Raw genomic sequence first — 20316 nt, 5'->3', positions numbered from 1 at the left:
AAAAAAAAAAAAAAAAGCCAGATCGCCATTGACCCTCACACACACAACATGGAGCTGAACTATGTGGGCCCACATATATGTGGATTTTCTCCCGTCTCTGCCACCCTGAGACATCAAAATCAGCTTCTCCCAAGATGAGAAGGATGAAGACCTTAAGATGATCCACTTCCACTTAACAAACAGTAAATATATTTTTCTTATGACCTTCTTAATAACGTTTTTTCTGTAGCTTTTTTTTTTTTTTTTTGAGATGGAGTCTCGCTCTGTCGCCCAGGCTGGAGTGCAGTGGTGCGATCTCGGCTCACTGCAAGATCCGCCTCCCGGGTTCACGCCATTCTCCTGCCTCAGCCTCCGGAGCAGCTGGGAATACAGGCGCCCGCCACCACGCCCAGCTAATTTTTTTTTTTTTTTGGTATTTTTAGTAGAGACGGAGTTTCACCATGTTAGCCAGGATGGTCTCGATCTCCTGACCTCGTGATCCGCCCGCCTCAGCCTCCCAAAGTGCTGGGATTACAGGCGTGAGCCACCATGCCCGGTCAATATGGCTTTTTAATGTCTTTTTTTTTTTTTTTTTTTCTTTTTTGAGTAATCTTTTCCACTTTCGGGCAGTTGGTGCTAATACATGTTGCTATTACCAGAGCTGGCAGTAGGGTCCATCTCATTGAAACGAGTGACTTAGCATGGACCCATATATCTGTCATAAAAAATAGGCTTTTCTTTCAAGATCAAAAAATAAGGGGAATTTTGTTGATACTTGGGAACTATAGTGATGCAGGGCTGCAGTCAACATCTGGACACCATAAGTCTCCACACTAGAGGGGAGTGTGGGGCTCCCATTCACAGGACAAACCTCATGGGTTTATAGATTTATGATAATTTTCTGGCAGGCATTCAGTCAAGTGTCTTTTTCTAACAAATGTAATTAAAACAATTTTCTTTTTTTTTTTTTGGAGACAGAGTCTCACTCTGTCACCCAGGCTGGAGTGCAGTGGCAGGAGGTTCAAGCATTTCTCCTGCCTCAGCCTCCCAAGTAGCTGGGATTACAGGCGCATGCCACCACACCAGGCTAATTTTTGTATTTTAGTAGAGACAGGGTTTCATCAAGTTGGCCAGGCTGGTCTCGAACTCCTGACCTCAGGTGATCCACCCGCCTCAGCCTCCCAGAGATGGGATTACAGATGTGAGTCCCCACATCCAGCAAAACAATTTTCTGACAGATGTTAAGTTAAAGGTGGGAAGAGCACCTTTTCCTAACTTGCATAAAGATCTATGGAAATGCCACCCAGCAGTCTCAAAGTAAGGAGAGGAGCCTGCCTCCTAGGACCTGCCCTTTCAAATGAATATGGAAGCCCTGATGCAGCACTCTTGAGATTTTACTGTCTGAGGATGTTTTGTTGTTGTTGTTGTTTTGTTTCAGACAAGAGTCTTGCCTGTTGCCCAGGCTGGAGTGCAATGGCATGATCTCAGCTCACTGCAGCTTCTGCCTCCTGAGTCATTCTTCTGCCTCAGCCTCCTGAATAGCTGGGATTACAGGTGTGCGCCACACGCCTGGCTAATTTTTTGTACCTTTAGTAGAGACAGGGTTTCACCATATTGGCCAGGCTGGTCTCGAACTCCTGATCTCGTGATCCACCCGCCTCGGGCTCCCAAAGTGCTGGGATTACAGGCGTGAGTCACCGTGTCTGGTCATCTGTGGTTCTTTTAATCATTGAACTGGAACAAACTGGCCTTGTGGTCTGTCCATCAGTCCTCGTGGTTCTAGTTGATGGAAGTCTCCAACAGAGATGGAGCCATTCTGCTGTTTGTGTTTCTGAGGACAAGACATTGACCCAATGTAAATTCACTGATGTCCTGCCCCCTCTTAGGACAACATCCTGGGTTTATCTAGGTGAAGTGAGTTCTAGCTGCCTCCTCTTAAGGACCGTGAGAGGTGTTTGCTAAGCATGCAGACTCCCAGGTCTCAACCCAGCAAGTCTGAGGCAAGCCCAGACATCTGTATGTTTAGCAAGTATTCTAGGCGACTCTCATGTCCAGGTGAGTTAAGTTTAGAATCTTGTTCTAATGAGGCTTCTGACAGGAGGATGGAAATCAGGTTAACTTGAGTGCAGGCAGTACCCTTACCTGATTATACTTGTGCCCTATAAATTTATACAAATAGAAAACTTTTAAAAACAGAGGTTCTTTTTACAATTTCACACTTTATTACGAGCAGGTTTTTTGTTTCATTTTGCTTTTTGAGACAGGGTCTCAGTCTGTTACTCAGGCTGGAGTGCAGTAATATGATCAGCCTAAGTCTCCACACTTAAGGGGAGTGCAAATGGGAGACATCCTGGTTGTTTTGGTGTTTTTTTGTTTTTATTCGCTTTTTAGAGATGAAGGTCTCACAGTGTTGCTCAGGCTGGACTGGAACTCCTGGGCTCAAGCAATCCTCTCAAGCCACCTCCCAAGTAGCTGGGACTACAGGCATGCACTGCACATGGCTTGTGTTTTGATTCAGAACAGGTAGAAATTCATCTCTATGAATTTCTGTATATCAGGTAGATTAATTTCTGCCTATTCTGAATCAAAACAAAAACAAGCCATGGATAGGAAGGGGTATAGGAAAGTGGGAGGCAACGCCCAAGTTCGGAAAGGCTTGTGTGGTGGGGAGAAGAAAACCTGGGCTGGTCGCAGAGCCACACACCTGTAATTCCAAAACTTTGGGAGGCCGAGGTGGGAGGACTGTTTGAGCCCAGGAGTGTGAGACCAGCCTGGGCAACGTGGCAAAACCCCATCTCTATTTAAAAAAAAAAAAAAAAAAAAAAAAAAAAAAAAAAAAAAAAAAAAACAGACAAAATAGGCTGGGCGTGGTGGCTCATGCCTGTAATCCCAGCATTTTAGGAGGCCAAGGCGGGTGGATCAACTGAGGTCAGAAGTTTGAGACCAGCCTGACCAATATGGTGAAACCCTGTGTCTACTAAAAATTAGCCAGGCGTGGTGGCACACGCCTGTAGTCCCAGCTACTCGGGAGGCTGAGACAGAATTGCCTGAACCCGGGAGGTGGAGGTTGCAGTGAGCCAAGATCACGTCACTGCACTCCAGCCTGGGTGGCAGAGCGAGACTCCATCTCAAAAAAAAAAAACAAAAAACAAAAAGGCAGCAGAAAAAAAAAAACAGAAAAAATTAGCTTCACATGGTAGCGTGCGCCTCTGCACCTGCAGTCCCAGCTAGTTGAAAGGCTAAGGTAGGAGGATCGCTTGAGTCTGGGAGGTTGAAGTTGCACTGAGTCATGATCATGCCACAACATTGCAGCCTGAGCAACAGAGGGAGACCCTGTCTCAAAAAAAAAAAAAAAAAAAAAAAAGCCAGGCGTGGTGGCTCACACCTGTAATCTCAGCACTTTGGGAGGCCAAGGCAAGTGGATCACGATGTCAGGAGATCGAAACCATCCTGGCTAACACAGTGAAACCCCACCACTACTAAAAAAAAAATATATATATATATATATATAAAAAATTAGCTGAGCATGGTGGCAGGCGCCTGTAGTCCCAGCTACTCAGGAGGCTGAGGCAGGAGAATGGTATGAACCTGGGAGGCGGGGCTTGCAGTGAGCCGAGATTATGCCACTGCACTCCAGCCTGGGCGATAGAGCGAGACTCCGTCTCAAAAAAAAAAAAAAAAAAGGGAAAGAAAAAACCCGGAAAGCCAGGTTTCCTGCATTCCGCCTTTCTAGGCAGGGCCAGAGTAAGCTGCTGCTGGGTGGGCTGAGTGAAAGCTAGTGAGTATGCAACAAGCCTGGCCCTTGGGAGGCAGTAACCACAGGTCAAAGGGCAAAGCAGTGACAACACTGCCTGCCCTCAAGTCTGGGCCAGGGCCTGGGATTGGGCCACTGGGCCAACACCTCAGTAAGGAGGTTTTTTGTTTGTTTTTTTTGTTTTTTTGAGATGGAGTCCCCCTCTGTCACCCAGGCTGGAGTGAAGTGGTGTGATCTTGACTCACTGCAACCTCCACCTCCTGGGTTCAAGGATTCTCCTGCCTCAGCCTCCCAAGTAGCTGGTATTACAGGCATGCACCACCACACCCAGCTAATTTTGTATTTTTAGTAGAGACAGGGTTTCTCGATATTGGTCAGGCTGGTCTCGAACTCCTGACCTCAGGTGATCTGCCCATCTCGGCCTCCCAAAGTGCTGGGATTACGGCCGTGAGCCACCACGCCTGGCTTGGGGATTCGATCTTTACCTTGTCCTACTTTAAAAATCAATGAGGCCAGGCATGGTGGCTCACACCTGTAATCCCAGCACTTTGGGAGGCCAAGATGGGAGGATTGCTTCAGTCCAGGAGTTTGAGACCAGCCTGGCCAACATGTGGAGACCCTGTTGCTACAAATTTTTTTTTTTTTTTGGTTGCGGGGGATGGAGTCTCACTCTGTCGCCCAGGCTGGAGTGCAGTGGTGAAATCTCGGCTCACTGCAACCTCCGCCTCCTGGTTTCAAGCAATTCTCCTGCCTCAGCCTCCCGAATAAGAGGCTGAAACCACACCAGGCCCAAAAAATAAATTAAAAAAATTATTGGCCGGGTACGGTGGCTCATACCTGTAATCCTGGCACTCTGGGAGGCCGAGGTGGGTGGATCATCTGAGGTGAGGAGTTCGAGACCAGCCTGACCATCATGGTGAAACCCCGTCTCTATTAAAAATAAAAAATTAGCCAGACATGGTTGTGTGTGCCTATAACCCCAGCTACTCAGGAGGCTGAAGCAGGAGAATCACTTGAACCGGGGAGGGAGAGGTTGCAGTGAGCCAAGATTGTGCCAGTGCACTCCAGCCTGGGTGACAGAGTGAGACTCTTGCAAACAAATAAAAAAGTATTTAAATAATTTTTTCTTTTTTTAGACTCATGGTCTCACTATGTTGCCTAAGCTAGTCTCGAACTCCTGGGTTCGAGCAATCCTCCAGCCTTGGTCTCCCAAAGTGCTGGGATTACAGGTATGAGCCTCCACACCTGGTATACAAAAAACAAAATGTTTAAATTAGCCAGGTACAGTGGCACATACCTATGGTCCCAACTATTCAGGAGGATCACTTGTGCCTGAGAGGCTGAGGCTTGCAGTGAGTCATGATCACACCACTGCACTCCAGCCTGGGTGACAAAGGGAGATCCTGTTCCAAAAAAGAAAGGTGGGGGAAAGGGCCAGCCACAGTAGTTCCTGCCTGTAATCCCAGCACTTTGGGAGGCCAAGGCAGGTGGATCACTTGAGGTCAGGAGTTCGAGAACAGCCTGGCCAACATGGCGAAACCCTGTCTCTACTGAAAATACAAAAATTAGCCGGGTGTGGTGGCGGCGGGTACCTGTAATCCCAGCTACTTGGGAGGCTGAAGCAGAGAATCACTTGAACCCAGGAGGCGGAGGTTGCAGTGAGCTGAGGTTGTGACACTGCACTCCAACCTGGGTAACAGAGTGAGACTGTCTCAAAAAAAAAAAAAAAAAAAAGAGACCCAAAACAAAACAAAAAAACAAAAAAAAAATCAATGAAGCTCTGGGGACAGAAGCAAGCCAGGCCTTGAAATGCTGTTAGTGATAGAATGGGGGAATCAGAGAGTGGCTACCAAATCCTAGACAGTTCAGGGGGCAGGAAACAGATCCCTGCCCTGGGTGCCAGCCCCTCCACCTCACCCCCAGCCATCTTCTATGCTCAGAACAAAGTCCAGGACAAGACCTGCATCTAGACTGGAATCTCACTGCTCACCAGCTCCTTTAACAGGGGGAACATCAGTTCTGGAGACGAAGAGGTGGAGGCTGGACCAAGACAGTATCATTTTCCCAGGACCTGGCGTCATCCTCAATAGCCTAAGGAGAGACAGATTCCATTCTGTTCCACTCTCTATGGCCTTGGCTGCCCTAACCTGGTAGAGGGAGAGAGGCTGGGACCAGGCTATGAGGGGGCCCCTCACTCCCAGTTCGGCCCCCAGAGCCGCTGCAATGGACGCAGGGAGGCTTCAGCAGTGTATCCCTCCTACCCACTGGGCCTGGCCTGGAAGTGTGAGGTAGGGTTGCAGTGTGGGTGCTCACGGGAGATCTGGTGCAGGCACAGCTCCCCCAGGACTTGCTGCCATTCTTTCCTTCCAATAAGTCACAGCTGCTTCCTATTTGCCTTTTAGGAATCTTGGTGGTGGTTAGGCCAGGCGCAGTGGCTCCCACCTGTAATCCCAACACTTTGGGAAGCCGAGGCGGATGGATCACGAGGTCAGGAGTTCAAGACTATCCTGGCCAAGATGGTGAAACCCCGTCTCTACTAAAAATACAAAACATTGGCCGAGCATGGTGGCAGGCGCCTGTAATCCCAGCTACTCGAGAGGCTAAGGCAGAGAATTGCTTGAACCCGGGAGGCAGACGTTGCAGTGAGCCGAGATCGCACCACTGCACTCCAGCCTGGGCAACAGAATGAGACTCCGTCTCAAAAACAGAACAAAAAAAAAAGAATCTTAGTGGTGGTGACAGGTTAAGGCCAAGAAACCAAACCAGTTCGATACAACTCACACTGTCAGTGCCAGGGGTTGGGGGAAGAGGCCCTGGCAGCTGTGGAGAGTGGAAGTACCATGGATTTGTAATCTGAACGCCAGTGTCTGCGTCCCAGCTATACCACTCCTTAACAGCAGGACCTTGACTCCAAGGTCACTTGACTCCAAGCATATCACTTGACTCTAGCCTGTTTTCTCCTCTACACAATGAGGTTAACAGCATACCTCACAAGAGTGTGGTAATAGTAAAAGTTAAAGCATACAATTTGAATACATACAATTGTCATCACTACTGTACCAACTGCCCTGATTCCTGCCTTCAGGACAAACTGGGAGGTGCCTGAGCTTCCCACCCCTTCTCCCTAGAGGCCAGCCTCTCTGCTCCTCCCTTGGCCCTGAGGAACATGGTGTGACCAGGTGGTGTTGGAAACTGGGTGTCCTCCCAACTGCACTCCGGGTACGACAGCTAGGAACATCAGAGTGATCAAGTGTGGTCGTCAGAGAACAAGGTTCAGGACCAACAGTCAGGGCCAGGTGGAAGTAGGAGCAGGGGCGGGAGCTGGCCGGGTAAACACTGCACTTTACACAACAAATGGGAGGCCTTGGGAAGAGGAGCAGCAGGAGAGAGGGAGGGAGGGAAGGGCAGCCAGGCATCCAGGACACAAGGGAGCAGCGCAAGGTCAGTGCACCGCCCTGGGCCTCATCCTACGCCCATGCCTCCCCTCACCCCAAGACAACCCTGGGCCTTCCCAGCACTTGCTGCTCCCGAGAGTGGGTGGGTTTAGCCTTCCCCTCCTCAGCCCCACGGGCTGGAAGTCGAGGGGCAGGAAAGAACAAGAGGCTCCAGGGCACCTCTGAGGGCTGCAGATGACTCAGAAATCAGAACCAGAACATTTTTACTCTTTGGGCCCTGGGGAGGGCCAGGCAGAGTGCAAGGTGTCCACAGGAGGGGTAAGCAGAGAGGAGTTATGGGGCCTGCAGTCCTAGTTCCCTGTTGGGGAGGACTGAGGGGAGGTGAGTTTGGTCTCCGGAGGGGCTCCAGTCCTGGTGCCCAGTTCTGACACCTGCCCCTCCTGAGTTCACACTGGAGTCCTTGCAGTCCTGAAACCACAAGGCCTGCCTGAACCCTGGGTCAGGAGAGAAACACTTGGGGAGAGGAAAGGACGGCGTGGGCTACCCATGGCGGCTCTGAGTTCTTCCTGGGGCTTCTGTCTTTCCTTGGCAGAAGCGGGCACAGCCAAGGCGAGGAGGGCCTGAAGGCTGTGGGGCCATCCTGGCCTGCCAGAGCCATGCCCCTGACTCCTCAGCTTCAAAATCAGGGGTCTCAGGACAGAAGACGCTGGGTGAGCTCAGAGCTCATCAGGGGGGCTGTGTGTAAGAGGGGATGCCTTCTGGATGCCCTCATCCTCCTCGGGGCTGGGGTCTCCCTCAAGGCCACCCAGCTCCTTCCTTTGTTTGCTGCTGCTACTCCTGCCGCCTGCTGCCTTGGCCCTGCTGCTCTTCTTCTTGGACTTCTTCCCTCCCAGGGCAGCTGTGTCTCCCTTCTTGCCGGACCACTGCTCTGCCAGGCAACCTAGGGTGTGGAGGAGAGAGACCCTCAACAAAAGTGCCTCAGGGCTGGGGTGCTGGGCGAGGAGCACTGAGCTGGGAGCCGTGGGAGTAGCAACTGGGACTGTGTTTGACATCAGCCTCCCTGCCTCCTGCCTCTCGCTGTGGCCACCAGGCCCTTCTGGGGGCATCTGACTTGTCTGCTCATCATTCTGTACCTGGTTTCAGTGACTCTTACTTCACCATGTCTTGCCAATCAAGACTTCCGAGGGCAGAGATCCTACAAAGCCCTCTGGTGCCCTCTGTTTCTCCTCCTACCCACCTCCCCCAAGGGAGAGCAAACAAATCATCCAGAGCCAGCCTGCCCTTGCTTCCCCAAACTCACTGGTGTCTTTTCCCTTCAGCACGTGGTTGGCGCAGAGGAATTCAGTCAGGTCTTCCTCCTGGTGGTTCCTGTACCAGTCCTCGATCACCTCCTCAAACTCTTCCACCAGCACGTCGCACTGTTAATCATAACACCTCATATTGACAAAGCCCCAGCACCTGACTCGCTCATAGAGCTCAGCTAAGCCTCGCAACCCACTGCAAGGTAGGCAGTGGCAGCAGTTCACCTAAGGAAACTGAGGCCAGAAAGGTGAAATGACCTGACCAAAGCCACCCCGGCCTGGGCGGACTTCCTCAGAGCAGACCCAATCCCCACCAGCCCCTCACTGGGCACAGCAACCCTTCCAAGGGCTGAAGGGCCTGTACCTGCTTCTTGAGGTCAGCCACCTCTGCAGAAGTCTCGTTCCACAGCTCATAGGGGATGTCCATCACCACCTTGACCCCTTTGTGTACCAGGTTGTGTAATGTCTCAAAGGTCTCTGACATGCCCTGGAAGAAGCGACCAGACATGGGAGGCGAAGCGACCAGACATGGGAGGCGAAGCGACCAGACATGGGAGGCGAAGCGACCAGACATGGGAGGCGGAGCCCCCTTCTCTCCCTCCCACCCTCGTCTCCCAGTGGTGGCTAAGAACCCAGCTGTAAGACCAATGCTCAACGCCCTCTAAGGATCTTCATCCTTTTTTTTTTTTTTTTTTTTTTTTTTGAGAAGGAGTCTCACTCTGTCGCCCAGGTTGGGGCGTCTCAGCTCACTGCAACCTCTGCCTCCCAGGTTCAAGAGATTTTCCTGCCTCAGCCTCCCAAGTAGCTGGGACTACAAAGGCGTGCCACCATGCCCAGCTAATTTTTGTAGAGTTGGGGGTTTTGTCATGTTGGTCAGGCTGGTCTTGAACTCCTAGCCTCAAGTGTTCCGCTCGCCTCGGCCTCCCAAAGTGCTGGGATTACAGGTGTGAGCCACCGCACCCGGCCTCATCCTTGACCTGACCTTCCTCTCCCCTCTTTTAGGCCTGCTTCCCACAACCCCTGCACATATACCCCGACCTGCCTCTGCACACCTCATCCTTTCAAAAAGACCTGCGGCTGCCCTCAGGCCCTTTGGCTTTATGCTTCTTTTCCAGGAAATAGGTTTGTCTTAGCTCTTTCCCCTCACTATGGCTGGAGACACTCCCATATTATCCAGACCTGATGCTCCATTCTTCCTGGGTTGTGTCTTTCCTCAGTGGGAAAAAGGCACAGCTGAGGCAAGTAGACCCTTTATTCTGTAAAAACTCTCTCTGCTAACTGCCTAGGTCTTATCCCCAGAGAAAACATACTATCCATTTCCTCTATTTTCCCAGAGATAACTCATACAAATACCAACATGTAAATATATCCTTCCCCTGCCTTTTTACACAAGCAGTGGTATAGCATACACACTATTTTGCACTTGCCCTTTTTACTTATACCTTGAAGGGCTGGGCGCAGTGGCTCATGCCTGTAATCCCAGCACTTTGAGAGGCCAAGGTGGGCTGATCACCTGAGGTCAGGAGTTCGAGACCCCTCGGCCAGCATGGTGAAACCCCGTTTCTACTAAAAAATACAAAAATTAGCCGGGCGTGGTGGTGGGTGCCTGTAATCCCAGCTACTCAGGAGGCTGAGGTGGGAGAATAGCTTGAATCTGGGAGGTGGAGGTTGCAGTGAGCTGAGATCGCACCACTGCGATCCAGCTTGGGCAACAGAGTGAGACTCTGTCTCCAAAACAAACAAACAAACAAATAAAAACCTTGAAAATCAATTGAATTCAGTCCCTAAAGAGCCTCCCCATTCTTCGTTTCCAGCCGCATACTAGTCCACCAAACAGCCGGATCAACGTATTTAATCCCCTATTGGTAGAGTTAGATTGTTTCTCATTTTTTTCTGCTTTGAAAAATTAATCTTAAACACTTTTTATTAAAGCAAACACAGATTTATTACTGAGTGCAAAATTCATACAAATTTCTGCTGCTTGAGACTATACCCTTAGGTATCCCAGGAGTTTATGAATGGTATCCTTTGCTAGAAGGAAACTTAGGTAGAAAAATGTGGGTGGCAACTATCTTACCCTGTGCCAGGCACTGAAGATGTAGAGAGGAAGAACTATGGGCCTTGTTGTAAGCAGCTCATTCTCCAGAGAAAAAAGCACTCGTGCACATGCTGAGTACATGGGACATCACAAGGGCACCCCGGCAGGGTTGTGGGAGGTGCTGTCTGGGCCCAGAGATGGGACTGGGCAGTCACTCCCCCCAGGTGTCCTCTGACATCTCACCTAAACCCCCACCTTTCTGCACATCCTGGATCTTGCTGAGTTCTCCCTGTTCTAGTGTCTTTAGGTTCCCACAGGGGCAGCAACTGTGGAGCATTTCTGCCTGTGTCTGAGATTGAAGCAGGACCCTCATAAACAGGCCCAGACCCTCATGCATGTGCCTGAAAAATCAGGCCACTCAGGAGGGGAGGAGCACAAACGGCAATCAAAGAATGAGAAGAGGCAATGAAGGAAGATCCCAGGTGGTGACCTTCAAATCACACTCACACCAGCAGACACACTAAGATACATGCAGGCCTGGCCCCAGAGCGGATGAAGGACAATCCCGAATCCAACCTTGGCAAATCGGTTGCTGCCGGTCCTCTCCTTATGCAGGCTATAATCCAGGAGCCTCTTGCAAATGGTCTCAGTGACTTCGATTAACCGCAAGTCCCTGCCAAGACAGCAGGATGAGAGGAACTGAGTTCCCCTCCTAGCCCCAGTGGGTTAGTGGTCTGTCCCTCCAGCCCTGTGCCCCAACACCTGCACATCTCACCAATGGGAAGTGAGTCAGAGCTGGAAGGAAGATAGGTCATCTGGTCTGGGGGATCTGAAATGCTGGAACACAGACCAGAGAGACAAAATTTTAACAGCTCTAAGGGAAGGAATTTTTTATAAAGCTAAATGATTCAGTATTTAGATTTTTTGATAAAGCAAAATTATTAAATTTTGATAGTAAAATAACATTCTCTTTGAAAGGATGATCACAGCTGACAGAATTGGGTTTTTAAAAACTATATTTGTACCTGGCAAAATAAAAAGTTGGTAATCCTGTTACTAATGTTTCAAAAATTGCATTGCGGCCGGGTGTGGTGGCTCACACTTGTAATCCCAGCACTTTGGGAGGCCGAGGCAGGCGGATCATCTCAGGTCAGGAGTTTGAGACCAGCCTAACCAACATGGTGAAACTCCATCTCTACTAAAAAAATACAGAAAATTAGCCGGGCGTGGTGGCACATGCCTGTAATCCCAGCTACTTGGGAGGCTGAGGCAGGAAAATCTCTTGAACCTGGGAGGCAGAGGTTGCAGTGAGCCAAGATCATGCCATTGCACTCCAGCCTGGGCAACAAGAGTGAAACTCCGTCTCAGAAAAAAAACTTGCATTGGTCTGTGAAATCCAAGCATCTGAGAATCAATGATATAGTCCAACAGTCTTGCTTTTAGAGATGAGAAATCTGCTGAAGCATAAAGAAGTTAAGGGATTTATGCAGGTCACCCAATTAGCTGGGGACAGAATCAGTGGGCAAACTCAGGTCTTGGTTACAAATGATGCCCTTGTAAGGGGTTTGCCTAGCTGGGAGAAGGGAACTCCAAACCCCTGAAGCCTCCAGCAGCAACGCAGGCCAGGCCAGTGAGTCCCCATTCACTTACGACTTGGTGTATTTGACTCCAGAGGCCTTCCGGTCCAGGATGCCATAGCCTGTGCCAATCACCTCCTTGGTCTTGCCGGTTTCCTCAAAGGCTGACTTCAGCTCCACGGCAACGTATTTACACACTGGGGGAGGGAGGTAGCACAGCCCACTGAGTGCACATGAGTCTAATGGGAGGCCAGCTCCCAACAAAACAGATTCAGGTGGGCATCCTTTCCTAGACTGGAGGACCAAAATCAATACTCAAGGCAGGGAAGGAGTTAGAACCTGTGGAGGCTAAAGCAACTCCATCTTGGATGCTAATGTGCCATGTTGACTTCTGATTAACCCCAGTCCCAGGAATGCCTCTAGGATTTCTATTTTATCTACTGTTTCTTGTGTAAGAGCATGTACTTACTGTAAATCCTGCCCTTAAGCAATTGTTCTTCGTATTGCCTTTTTTTTTTTTTTTTTTGAGATGGAGTTTCGCTCTTGTTGCCCAGGCTAGAGTACAATGATGAGATCTCAGCTCCCGGGTTCAAGCGATTCTCCTGCCTCAGCCTCCCAAGTAGCTGGGATTACAGACATGCACCACCATGCACGGCTAATTCTGTATTTTTAGTAGAGACAGGTTTCATCTTGTTGGGTAGGCTGGTCTCGAACTCCTGACCTCAAGCGATCCGCCTACCTCGGCCTCACAAAGTGCTGGGATTACAGGCGTGAGCCACCATGCCAGGGTCTATCATTTTACTTTCTAAAATTGCATACATACAGAAAAGCTGAAAGAACACAATGAATACCTTCCAGTTGTATTCAACAGTTGTTAATAGTTTGCCACATTCTCTCTCCAATGTATAATATATATCGTCTCAACAATACATACATTTTTTTTGCTACACCATCTTGAAAGTGGCAAACATGATCTTTTGCCGTAAATATATCACCATGTATCTCCTGAGAACAAGGACCTTCTCCTACATAACCATAGAACAATTATGATACTTGGAAAATTACCAATTCCAAGATCACCCAGTAGTCCATATTCAAATTTCCTTAATTGTCCCCAAAACGTCTTTTATGGTTGTTAGATTACTTGATTTCATATGTGTTCCAACATCAGCTCTATTTCTACCAAGTTAATTTGCTCCATGCCCTCCAGAGAGCTCTTGTTCCTACTGTCTCTGCATTTATTTCCTCGTTTCCTCTTACCCTTCCTCAAATAGGTATTAGGTAATTCCTATGTGTCCGCCTGGGTATACAGAGATGAAAACAAGGTCCCCTCCCTTCCAGATACTCAGTCTAATGGAGCAGATAAAGGTGTAGACAAATAACTACCACTGTGTAAGGAGTGCTACAGTGCTACCACCGAGGGTGTGAAGTGCCTGAGGCCCTAGGAAAATACTTAATGCCTTCTAAGGGCTTCTCTGTCCATCCTGCCCACCTCACATTATAAGCCTCTCCCCCAGGAAGCCATTTTGCACTGATGCCAATTGCTCTAGATTTCACTCTGTGCCTCTGCAGGATCCATGCTCTCCCTAAGGACCCTCAGTCATTTCATGTGTCTCTCCACATACACCACAAGGGTCCCCAAAATGTGCATTATGTAGTAGATTTTTTCTGTTATTTCCTTAGTCTGGGACTTGATACATGTTGGATGCTTGATAAATCTTGTTGATAGAGACCGTCTTCTGATGCCTCTGAACGGAATACCAGTCTGAAGGCTAAATGCCATCAGCAGTTTTAACACTGACAGCACAGTCTGCTAGAATACCAATTTACCACAAAAATAAATACATCCCCTGGGGGCCTGCTTGGTGAAATTAATCAATGGCTTGGAGAATTTGAAACACATAAAAATTCCAAGTAATAAGCTGGTGATCTTCAAGTCTGCAATGAATTGGGGATTTCTCACCTCCCCAGCTCTCCATCCAGGACCATCTGGGCTCCCTCCCCTCTTCTGTCCTGTACTCTGTGCAGGCACATCATTTGCCCCTCCTCCCACGCCCTCCCCAGGAGTGGGGAAAGGGGAGGTTTGGAACATCGTTTCTCTCTCATACCCATCAACCACAACCTTGCTTTCCAGCTCTTCCAAACATTACCTCTTCAAGATCTCCTCTGGGGATCCCACCCAGAACCAGACTCAGAGGAGACTCATGGCACAGACCCCAGACCCTCACTGACATCCACCCACTCTTTTTTTCCGGGCAGGTTCTCCTTCCTCTGTGCCGAGGCCTGCTCCACTCAGGCTACTGAGCCAGGAGGCAGGCTTTGTGGGCTAGCCACAGTCAGCATTTAATAACAAAGGTGTAATAATAATAAATACAAACAAATACACTATTAACATGAACCTAACGGAGTTTGCCAAGCCATCCTGTGAATGCAAATCCCTTTTCAATTAATCTTCATCATTTACCAAATGAGGTTAGGTTAGAATGATCTCTAAGATCCTGGGCATCTCTATGCTTCTGTGAGTCCGTGAATGCTGCCTAAGGAGAATAAATGTGAGCTGCTTAGGCTATGAAAATAATAAGAGGGAGAGTATGGGCTATTTGGTATCAGAATAAGACAGAATACAGGCTGGGCATGGAGGCTCATGCCTGTAATCCCAGCACATTGGAAGGCTGAGGCGGGAGGATCACCTGAGGTCAGGAGTTCAAGACCAACCTGGCCAACATGGTGAAACCCAGTCTCTACAAAAATACAAAAATTACCCGGGCATGATGGCAGGTGCCTGTAATCCCAGCTATTTGGGAGGCTGAGGCAGGAGAATCGCTTGAACCCTGGAGGCAGAGGTTGCAGTAAGCCGAGGTTGCACCACTGCACTCCAGCCTGGGCAACACAGCAAGAATCCGTCTCAAAAAAATAAGAAGAAGAAGAAGACAGAAAAGAAAGAGGAAGCAAAGCGCTGAAAGGCTATCAGTTAGCTGGGCTGGGTGCAGTGGCTCACGCCTGTAATCCCAGAGCTTTGGGAGGCTAAGGTGGGCGGATCACCCAAGGTCAGGAGTTCGAGACCAGCCTGGCCAACATGGTGAAAACCTGTCTCTACTAAAAATAGCTGGGAGTGGTGGCACACACCTGTAGTCCCACCTACTCGGGAGGCTGAGGTAGAAGAATCCTTGAACCCGGGGGATGGAGGTTGCAGCGAGTCAAGGTCGCACCACTGCACTCCAGACTGGGTGACAGAGCAAGACTCCATCTCCAGAAACAAAAAAAAAAAAAAAAAAAAAAAAGGCCAGGCGCGGTGGCTCATGCCTGTAATCCCAATACTTTGTGGGGCCGAGAAGGGTGGGTCACCGGAGGGTGAGCCGAGATCGCACCACTGCACTCCAGCCTGGGCAGTAAGAGCAAAACTCCATCTCAAAAAAAAAAAAAAAAAAGAGCTATCAGGACTAGAGGAAGAGTGAAAAGTGAAAGGGTGGCCAGCAGCAGAGGCTCACGCCTGTAAGCCCAGCACTGTGGGAGCCCAAGGCAGGCAGATCACTTGAGGTCAGGAGTTCAAGACCAGCCTGACCAATATGGTGAAATCCTATCTCTACTAAAAATACAAAAATTAGCTGGACATGGTGGCATGCGCCTGTAATCCCAACTACTCAGGAGGGTGAGACAGGAAAATCGTTTGAACCTGGGAGGCACAAGTTGCAGTGAGCCGAGATCGCGCCACTGCACTCCAGCCTGGGCAACAGAGCCAGACTCCGTCTCATAAAAATAAAAAAAAAGAAAAATAAAAAAAAAGAAAACAAAGTACGGGGGAAGGCACAGGCTTGAACTCATATTGGGTGCCCTACCAGTGAAGTCGGCTTATCTCTAAAGCATCGCCTTTTAATCTCTCTAATGGAAGGATTATGTGTCCCAAACTTACCCCAAACCCACTTTCCAGTGTTTAGGGAACATCTAGCCTGATGTAGGCTTTCAACTCAGATGAGAGATTCACAGCCAACTTTCTGGGGGCCCTGGGGTTACGGGGCTGGGAAGGCAGGCATGACTGTAAGGTCTGAGGAGAAAATTAAGGGACGGAGTGGAGAAAAAAAAATAGGTCCTTTATAGTCCTGGCTCGCTGGTAACTCCCCCTCTCTCTGTAGTTCCTCAACGCCTATGTCTTTGGGACTCACCTTTTCTCCAAAGTCCTAAAATCTTCTTTCAAGTTCCCCATAGGCTCTATTGTTCCCCCAAAGGGCCCCTCAGACCCAGATCCTCCTCCTCACACACACCCACAGTCTCCCATTTAATCATCTGTATTCTCAAAACATTTACTGAGTGCCTACCGGATACTGTGTGAATACGTATCTAAGACAAAGTCCCTGCCTTCGAGGAGCTGTTAGTGGGTGCAACAGACAACTACACAGACTGGGTTGCAGTGAGGACAAAAGGGGAAAGTCTTAGGTTCTTTTCCCCCAAGACGAGTCATCTGGAGCTTTTCAGTTCCTCAAACTCGTTCTTAGCTTCTCAGCCGGCAGGCCTCTGCCTCTGTAGTTTCCTGAGTGGGCCCCTCTCTTTCCACTTCTCTTCACCCGGCTAACTCCTAATGCCTCTTCGTGCTTCCTGTATGAAGCCCTCTTTGACTCCCCTCTGCACACAGCCTTCGCCCACCCCCTCCCCCACTCCAGGCTAGACCAGAAGCTCCTCGCCCGGCCCCCAAAAGGAAGCTCCCCTATTATGGCATCTACTACTGTGAATTATCATTACTTGTTTCTACCAATGTGTGAACTCCAGAGGTACCGGGACCAGATCTCTCGTCCGCCGCGGTGTCCCGGCGCACAGTATGTTTAAGGAAGGAAGAGACCCTGCAGAGCTCGGAACCTTGCAGCCCCCGACGCTGCTCCGCAAACGCCACCCTTGGAGCCAGCCCCTCCGGCAGGATACGCCCCACGGGCCCCGCCTCCTCACCTTCGCATTTGCTGGGCAGGCGAACCCAGTCGTTCTCCTCAGCTCCGGCCTGGCTCGGGCCCAGCTCCGGGACCGGCAGCAGCAGCAGCAGCAGCAGCAAGGGAAGAAGCAGAAGACAGCGGGACGCGGGCTCAGGCAACGACTCCATGGCCCAGCCGGACCCGACCCTAACGGACCGGGCGGCGCCTCCTCCCGCGGCGCGCGCTGAGCAGCTTCCCGGCGCGGCTTCCGGGACTGCACACGTGCCTCCGCGTAACCACGACAACAGCGAGCCTCCCGCCCACCCTCCGCTCGCAGCCGCAGCCCGCCTTCAAAGCGGACCAAGGTCCGCGGACGGCGCAGCCAATAGGCTTTCTGGGGTTTGCCCTCTAGCTAATGGGAGGACTATCTTTTCACGCCCTTGGCCAGTAAGAGAGCAGATGGTGTCCTCAGCGACCTATGGCAACGTCCTTTCCCACCCCCAACAGAGGCTCTGGGAGAGGATGCAGGACCAGGACCCGAGGAGAAGCCTGCGTCTGGGCCTGGGTGGGAAGCATTCAGGCGCGCAGGTGCTGGAAGATGTGGAGAAGGCCGTCTTCGCGGCTTTCTCCGCCTCCTCGAACGTCACTTCCCTCCTGGGGTCCTAATGCCGCAAGTCCTTACTGAACACTTGTTTTTAAATTTTATTATTGGTGTTGTGGTTGTTATAGCCAGGCGTTCTTACAGGCGCTTAAGGTGCGAGCAGGACGACTCAAACTGTCCCCAGCCTTCAAACTTTCTTAGTATCCAGTAGATTTGTCCTATTGAGAACTAGAACAAATCACTTCCTCTCTGAGCCTGTTTTTATTTGTATGACAAAGTGATCCTCCTTGCTGCTGTGGGAGCTTGCCTGTTGTTGGGAAGCTCAAATAGGTTAATAAAATTAAAGCTTATCGAGCAGATTGTAAAAAGTTCAGGCATTAATTTTCTTTTTGTATGTAATCCCAGCCCCTTTTACTGCCCTATTATTTATTTCTTAAGGCAGAAATTTAGCCGATTAACGATTGTCTCTCGCTTCCGCTTCCCCAGCAACAACAGGGTGCCTGGCCCAAGGAGATACTCAGTAAAACTCTCATCTGTTGTGTCATTAAGAGGAACACTTAATGGCTCACGCCTGTAATCCCAGCACTTTGGGAGGCAGAGGCGGGAGGATCACCTGAGCCCAGGAGTTGGAGACCAGCCTGGGCAACAGAGTGAGACCCTGTCTCAAAAAAGAAGAAGAAGAAAAAGACCAGGCGCCGTGGCTTACGTCTGTAATCCCAGCACTTTGGGAGGCCAAGATGGGAGAACTGCTTGAGGCCAGGAGTTCGAGACCAGCCTGGTCAACATAGCGAGACCGCCCCCCCGCCCGCCATCTCAAAAATAAGTACATAAATCAAAATAAAAAATAAAGAGGAGGCCAGGCTTGGTGGCTCACGCCTATAATTCCAGCACTTTGGGAGGCCGAGGTGAATGGATCATGAGGTCAGGAGTTAAAGACCAGCCTGGCCAAGATGCTGAAGCCCCATCTCTACTAAAGATACAAAAAATTAGCCGGGCATGGTGGCACATGCCTGTAATCCAGCTACAAGGCAGGAGAATTGCTTGAACCTGGGAGATGGAGGTTGCAGTGAGCCGAGATCACGCCATTGCACTCCAGCCTGGGCGACAGGGCGAGACTCCGTCTCAAAAATAAATGCTGGGCGCGGTGGTTCATGCCTGTAATTCCAGCACTTTGGGAGGCCAAGGCGGGCAGATCACAAGGTCAGGAATTCGAGACCAGCCTGGCCAATATGGTGAAACCCTGTCTCTACTAAAAATACAAAAAAATTAGCCGTAGTGGTGGGTGCCTGTGGTCCCAGCTACTTGGGAGGCTGAGGCGGGAGAATCGCTTGAACCCTGGAGGTGGAGGTTGCAGTGAGCCGAGATTGCGCCACTGCACTCCAGCTTGGCGACAGAGCGAGACTCCGTCTCTAAAAATAAAGAGGAGCACTCTTGGTTTTGAGGTCTTCTTTAGGCTGCCCCTGAACTCAGTGTCCTACAGATGCACACAGACCAAAGTTGCTTCTCTGGGAAGTTGTCTGCAAATTGGCCATAAAACCCCGTTCCCTGATACCTTCTTGTTTCCTTCCTAGAGGTTGAATATTTATGCTATTTTATGAAGACTTCAGAGCACTGAAGACCAGGCCTTGTCACTTTCTCACTTTAGTTTCTTGTCCAAAACTGTGTTGGTAACAAAGCACTTTGGATAGGCAGGGGCTGTGGCATGTGGAATTCCAGAGTGTACAAGATCAGGACACCCTCCTAAGGTCCTCCATGTTTTCTAGGCTTGGTAAGACTTTGGTTGGCTCAAGCTGGGCATGGTGGCTCACACTTATAATCCCAGCACTTCGGGAGGCCAAGGCAGGCGGACCACTTGAGGTCAGAAGTTCAAGACCAGCCTGGCCAATGTGGTGAAACCCTGTCTCTACCAAAAAATACAAAAATGAGCCAGGGATGGTGGCACGTGCCTGTAGTCCCAGCTACTTGAGAGGCTGAGGTGGGAGAATTGCTGGAACCCGGGAGACAGAGATTGCAGTGAGTCGAGATCGCACCACTGCACTCCACCCTGGGAGACAGAGTGAGACCCTGTCTCAAAAAATAAAATAATAAAATAAAATAAAATACTTGGGTAGGCTCAGAGCTTGGCCATGGCCCTTGATTCACCTCGGCTCAGAAGCCCTCCTGGGAAATAAGATTAAGCCAGCCTGACAGTGGAGATTGAGAAACCTGGGCTCAGCATCTGGCCGAACAGCTGGGAAGGGATAGTGGCCAGAGAAAGTCTGAGGCTATAGTTGGGCCCCTGCTCACACCCTCCCTCAGTCTGTGTGTCAGGGAAGGAACATGCCTTGTGGGGATGGTGGACAGATTCATCCCTAGAAGCTATGGGACCCTCCCACCCCCAGCCACCAGCACCCAAGAATCCCCAAAACAAGTGGGAGAATCTCCTTTCAGGCTGGTGAGAGATCAGCAGTGGAGGAGGCAGTGAGAGTTTTTATGGAACAGTAGCTGAGAGAGCACAGAGGCTCAGGGAAGCTGAGGGTGTCCTTGAAACCATGTGTTGGGGTGCTGGGGCATAGTTCCCCATCCTCTCCCTGGGGGAAGGAAGACTAAGCTTGATCCAGCAGACTACCCTATGGGGCCCAAGGGACAGGTGGATTTACATGACAGCACCCAGAGTCTCTTGGAGTGATTACTAGCGGAGAACCCTTGGGAAAGGCTGTATTTCCTGCCAGCGCTGGGCAAGCAGGGGACACACACGTTATGCTCTACTATGGAAGCCTCATACTCGATCAATACA

The 20316-nt window shown here is 50.1% G+C and overlaps 2 protein-coding genes across 8 annotated transcripts in view; both read right to left on the bottom strand.

Annotated features, from left to right (window-relative positions):
• Nucleotides 1–6946, bottom strand: part of GNMT (glycine N-methyltransferase) — a 29331-nt gene extending 22385 nt beyond the window's left edge. For 4 of the 6 annotated variants that reach the window (XR_004026342.1, XR_004026343.1, XM_030795683.1 and 1 more), the window contains exons 1-2: nucleotides 6047–6221; nucleotides 5724–5824 (exon numbers count right to left, since the gene is read on the bottom strand). Coding sequence is in view for 3 of the 6 variants with exons in the window: in XM_030795683.1 (XP_030651543.1) it covers nucleotides 5724–5824; nucleotides 6047–6090 (145 nt within the window). In the remaining 3 variants the exon portion in view is untranslated. Of the gene's footprint in view, nucleotides 1–1566; nucleotides 1604–5723; nucleotides 5825–6046; nucleotides 6222–6869 lie in introns of those variants that run through there. The other 2 variants (XM_030795682.1, XM_003266256.4) reach the window with 2 other exon arrangements.
• A 404-nt stretch (nucleotides 6947–7350) lies between these two features.
• CNPY3 (canopy FGF signaling regulator 3) lies at nucleotides 7351–17564 on the bottom strand. Of its 2 annotated transcripts, XR_004026344.1 has the most exons (7): nucleotides 16980–17564; nucleotides 12118–12241; nucleotides 11243–11304; nucleotides 11044–11140; nucleotides 8794–8916; nucleotides 8429–8546; nucleotides 7351–8068 (listed from the first exon to the last, which is right to left on the bottom strand). XR_004026344.1 is itself a non-coding variant. In XM_030795684.1 (6 exons), exons 1-6 carry the CDS (start codon nucleotides 17125–17127, stop codon nucleotides 7845–7847), a joined length of 834 nt encoding a protein of 277 aa, XP_030651544.1. In that variant the 5' UTR covers nucleotides 17128–17564; the 3' UTR covers nucleotides 7375–7844. The 2 variants fall into 2 exon arrangements, 1 of the variants encoding a protein (XP_030651544.1); XM_030795684.1 differs by lacking the exon at nucleotides 11243–11304 and having other exon boundaries at nucleotides 7375–8068.
• Nucleotides 17565–20316: the final 2752 nt, after the last annotated feature.

Source organism: Nomascus leucogenys, chromosome 17 (assembly GCF_006542625.1).
Source record: "Nomascus leucogenys isolate Asia chromosome 17, Asia_NLE_v1, whole genome shotgun sequence".
NCBI lineage: Eukaryota > Metazoa > Chordata > Mammalia > Primates > Hylobatidae > Nomascus > Nomascus leucogenys.
Note: the sequence above shows the minus strand (reverse complement) of the source record. Positions and strands in the feature narration are given on the sequence as shown.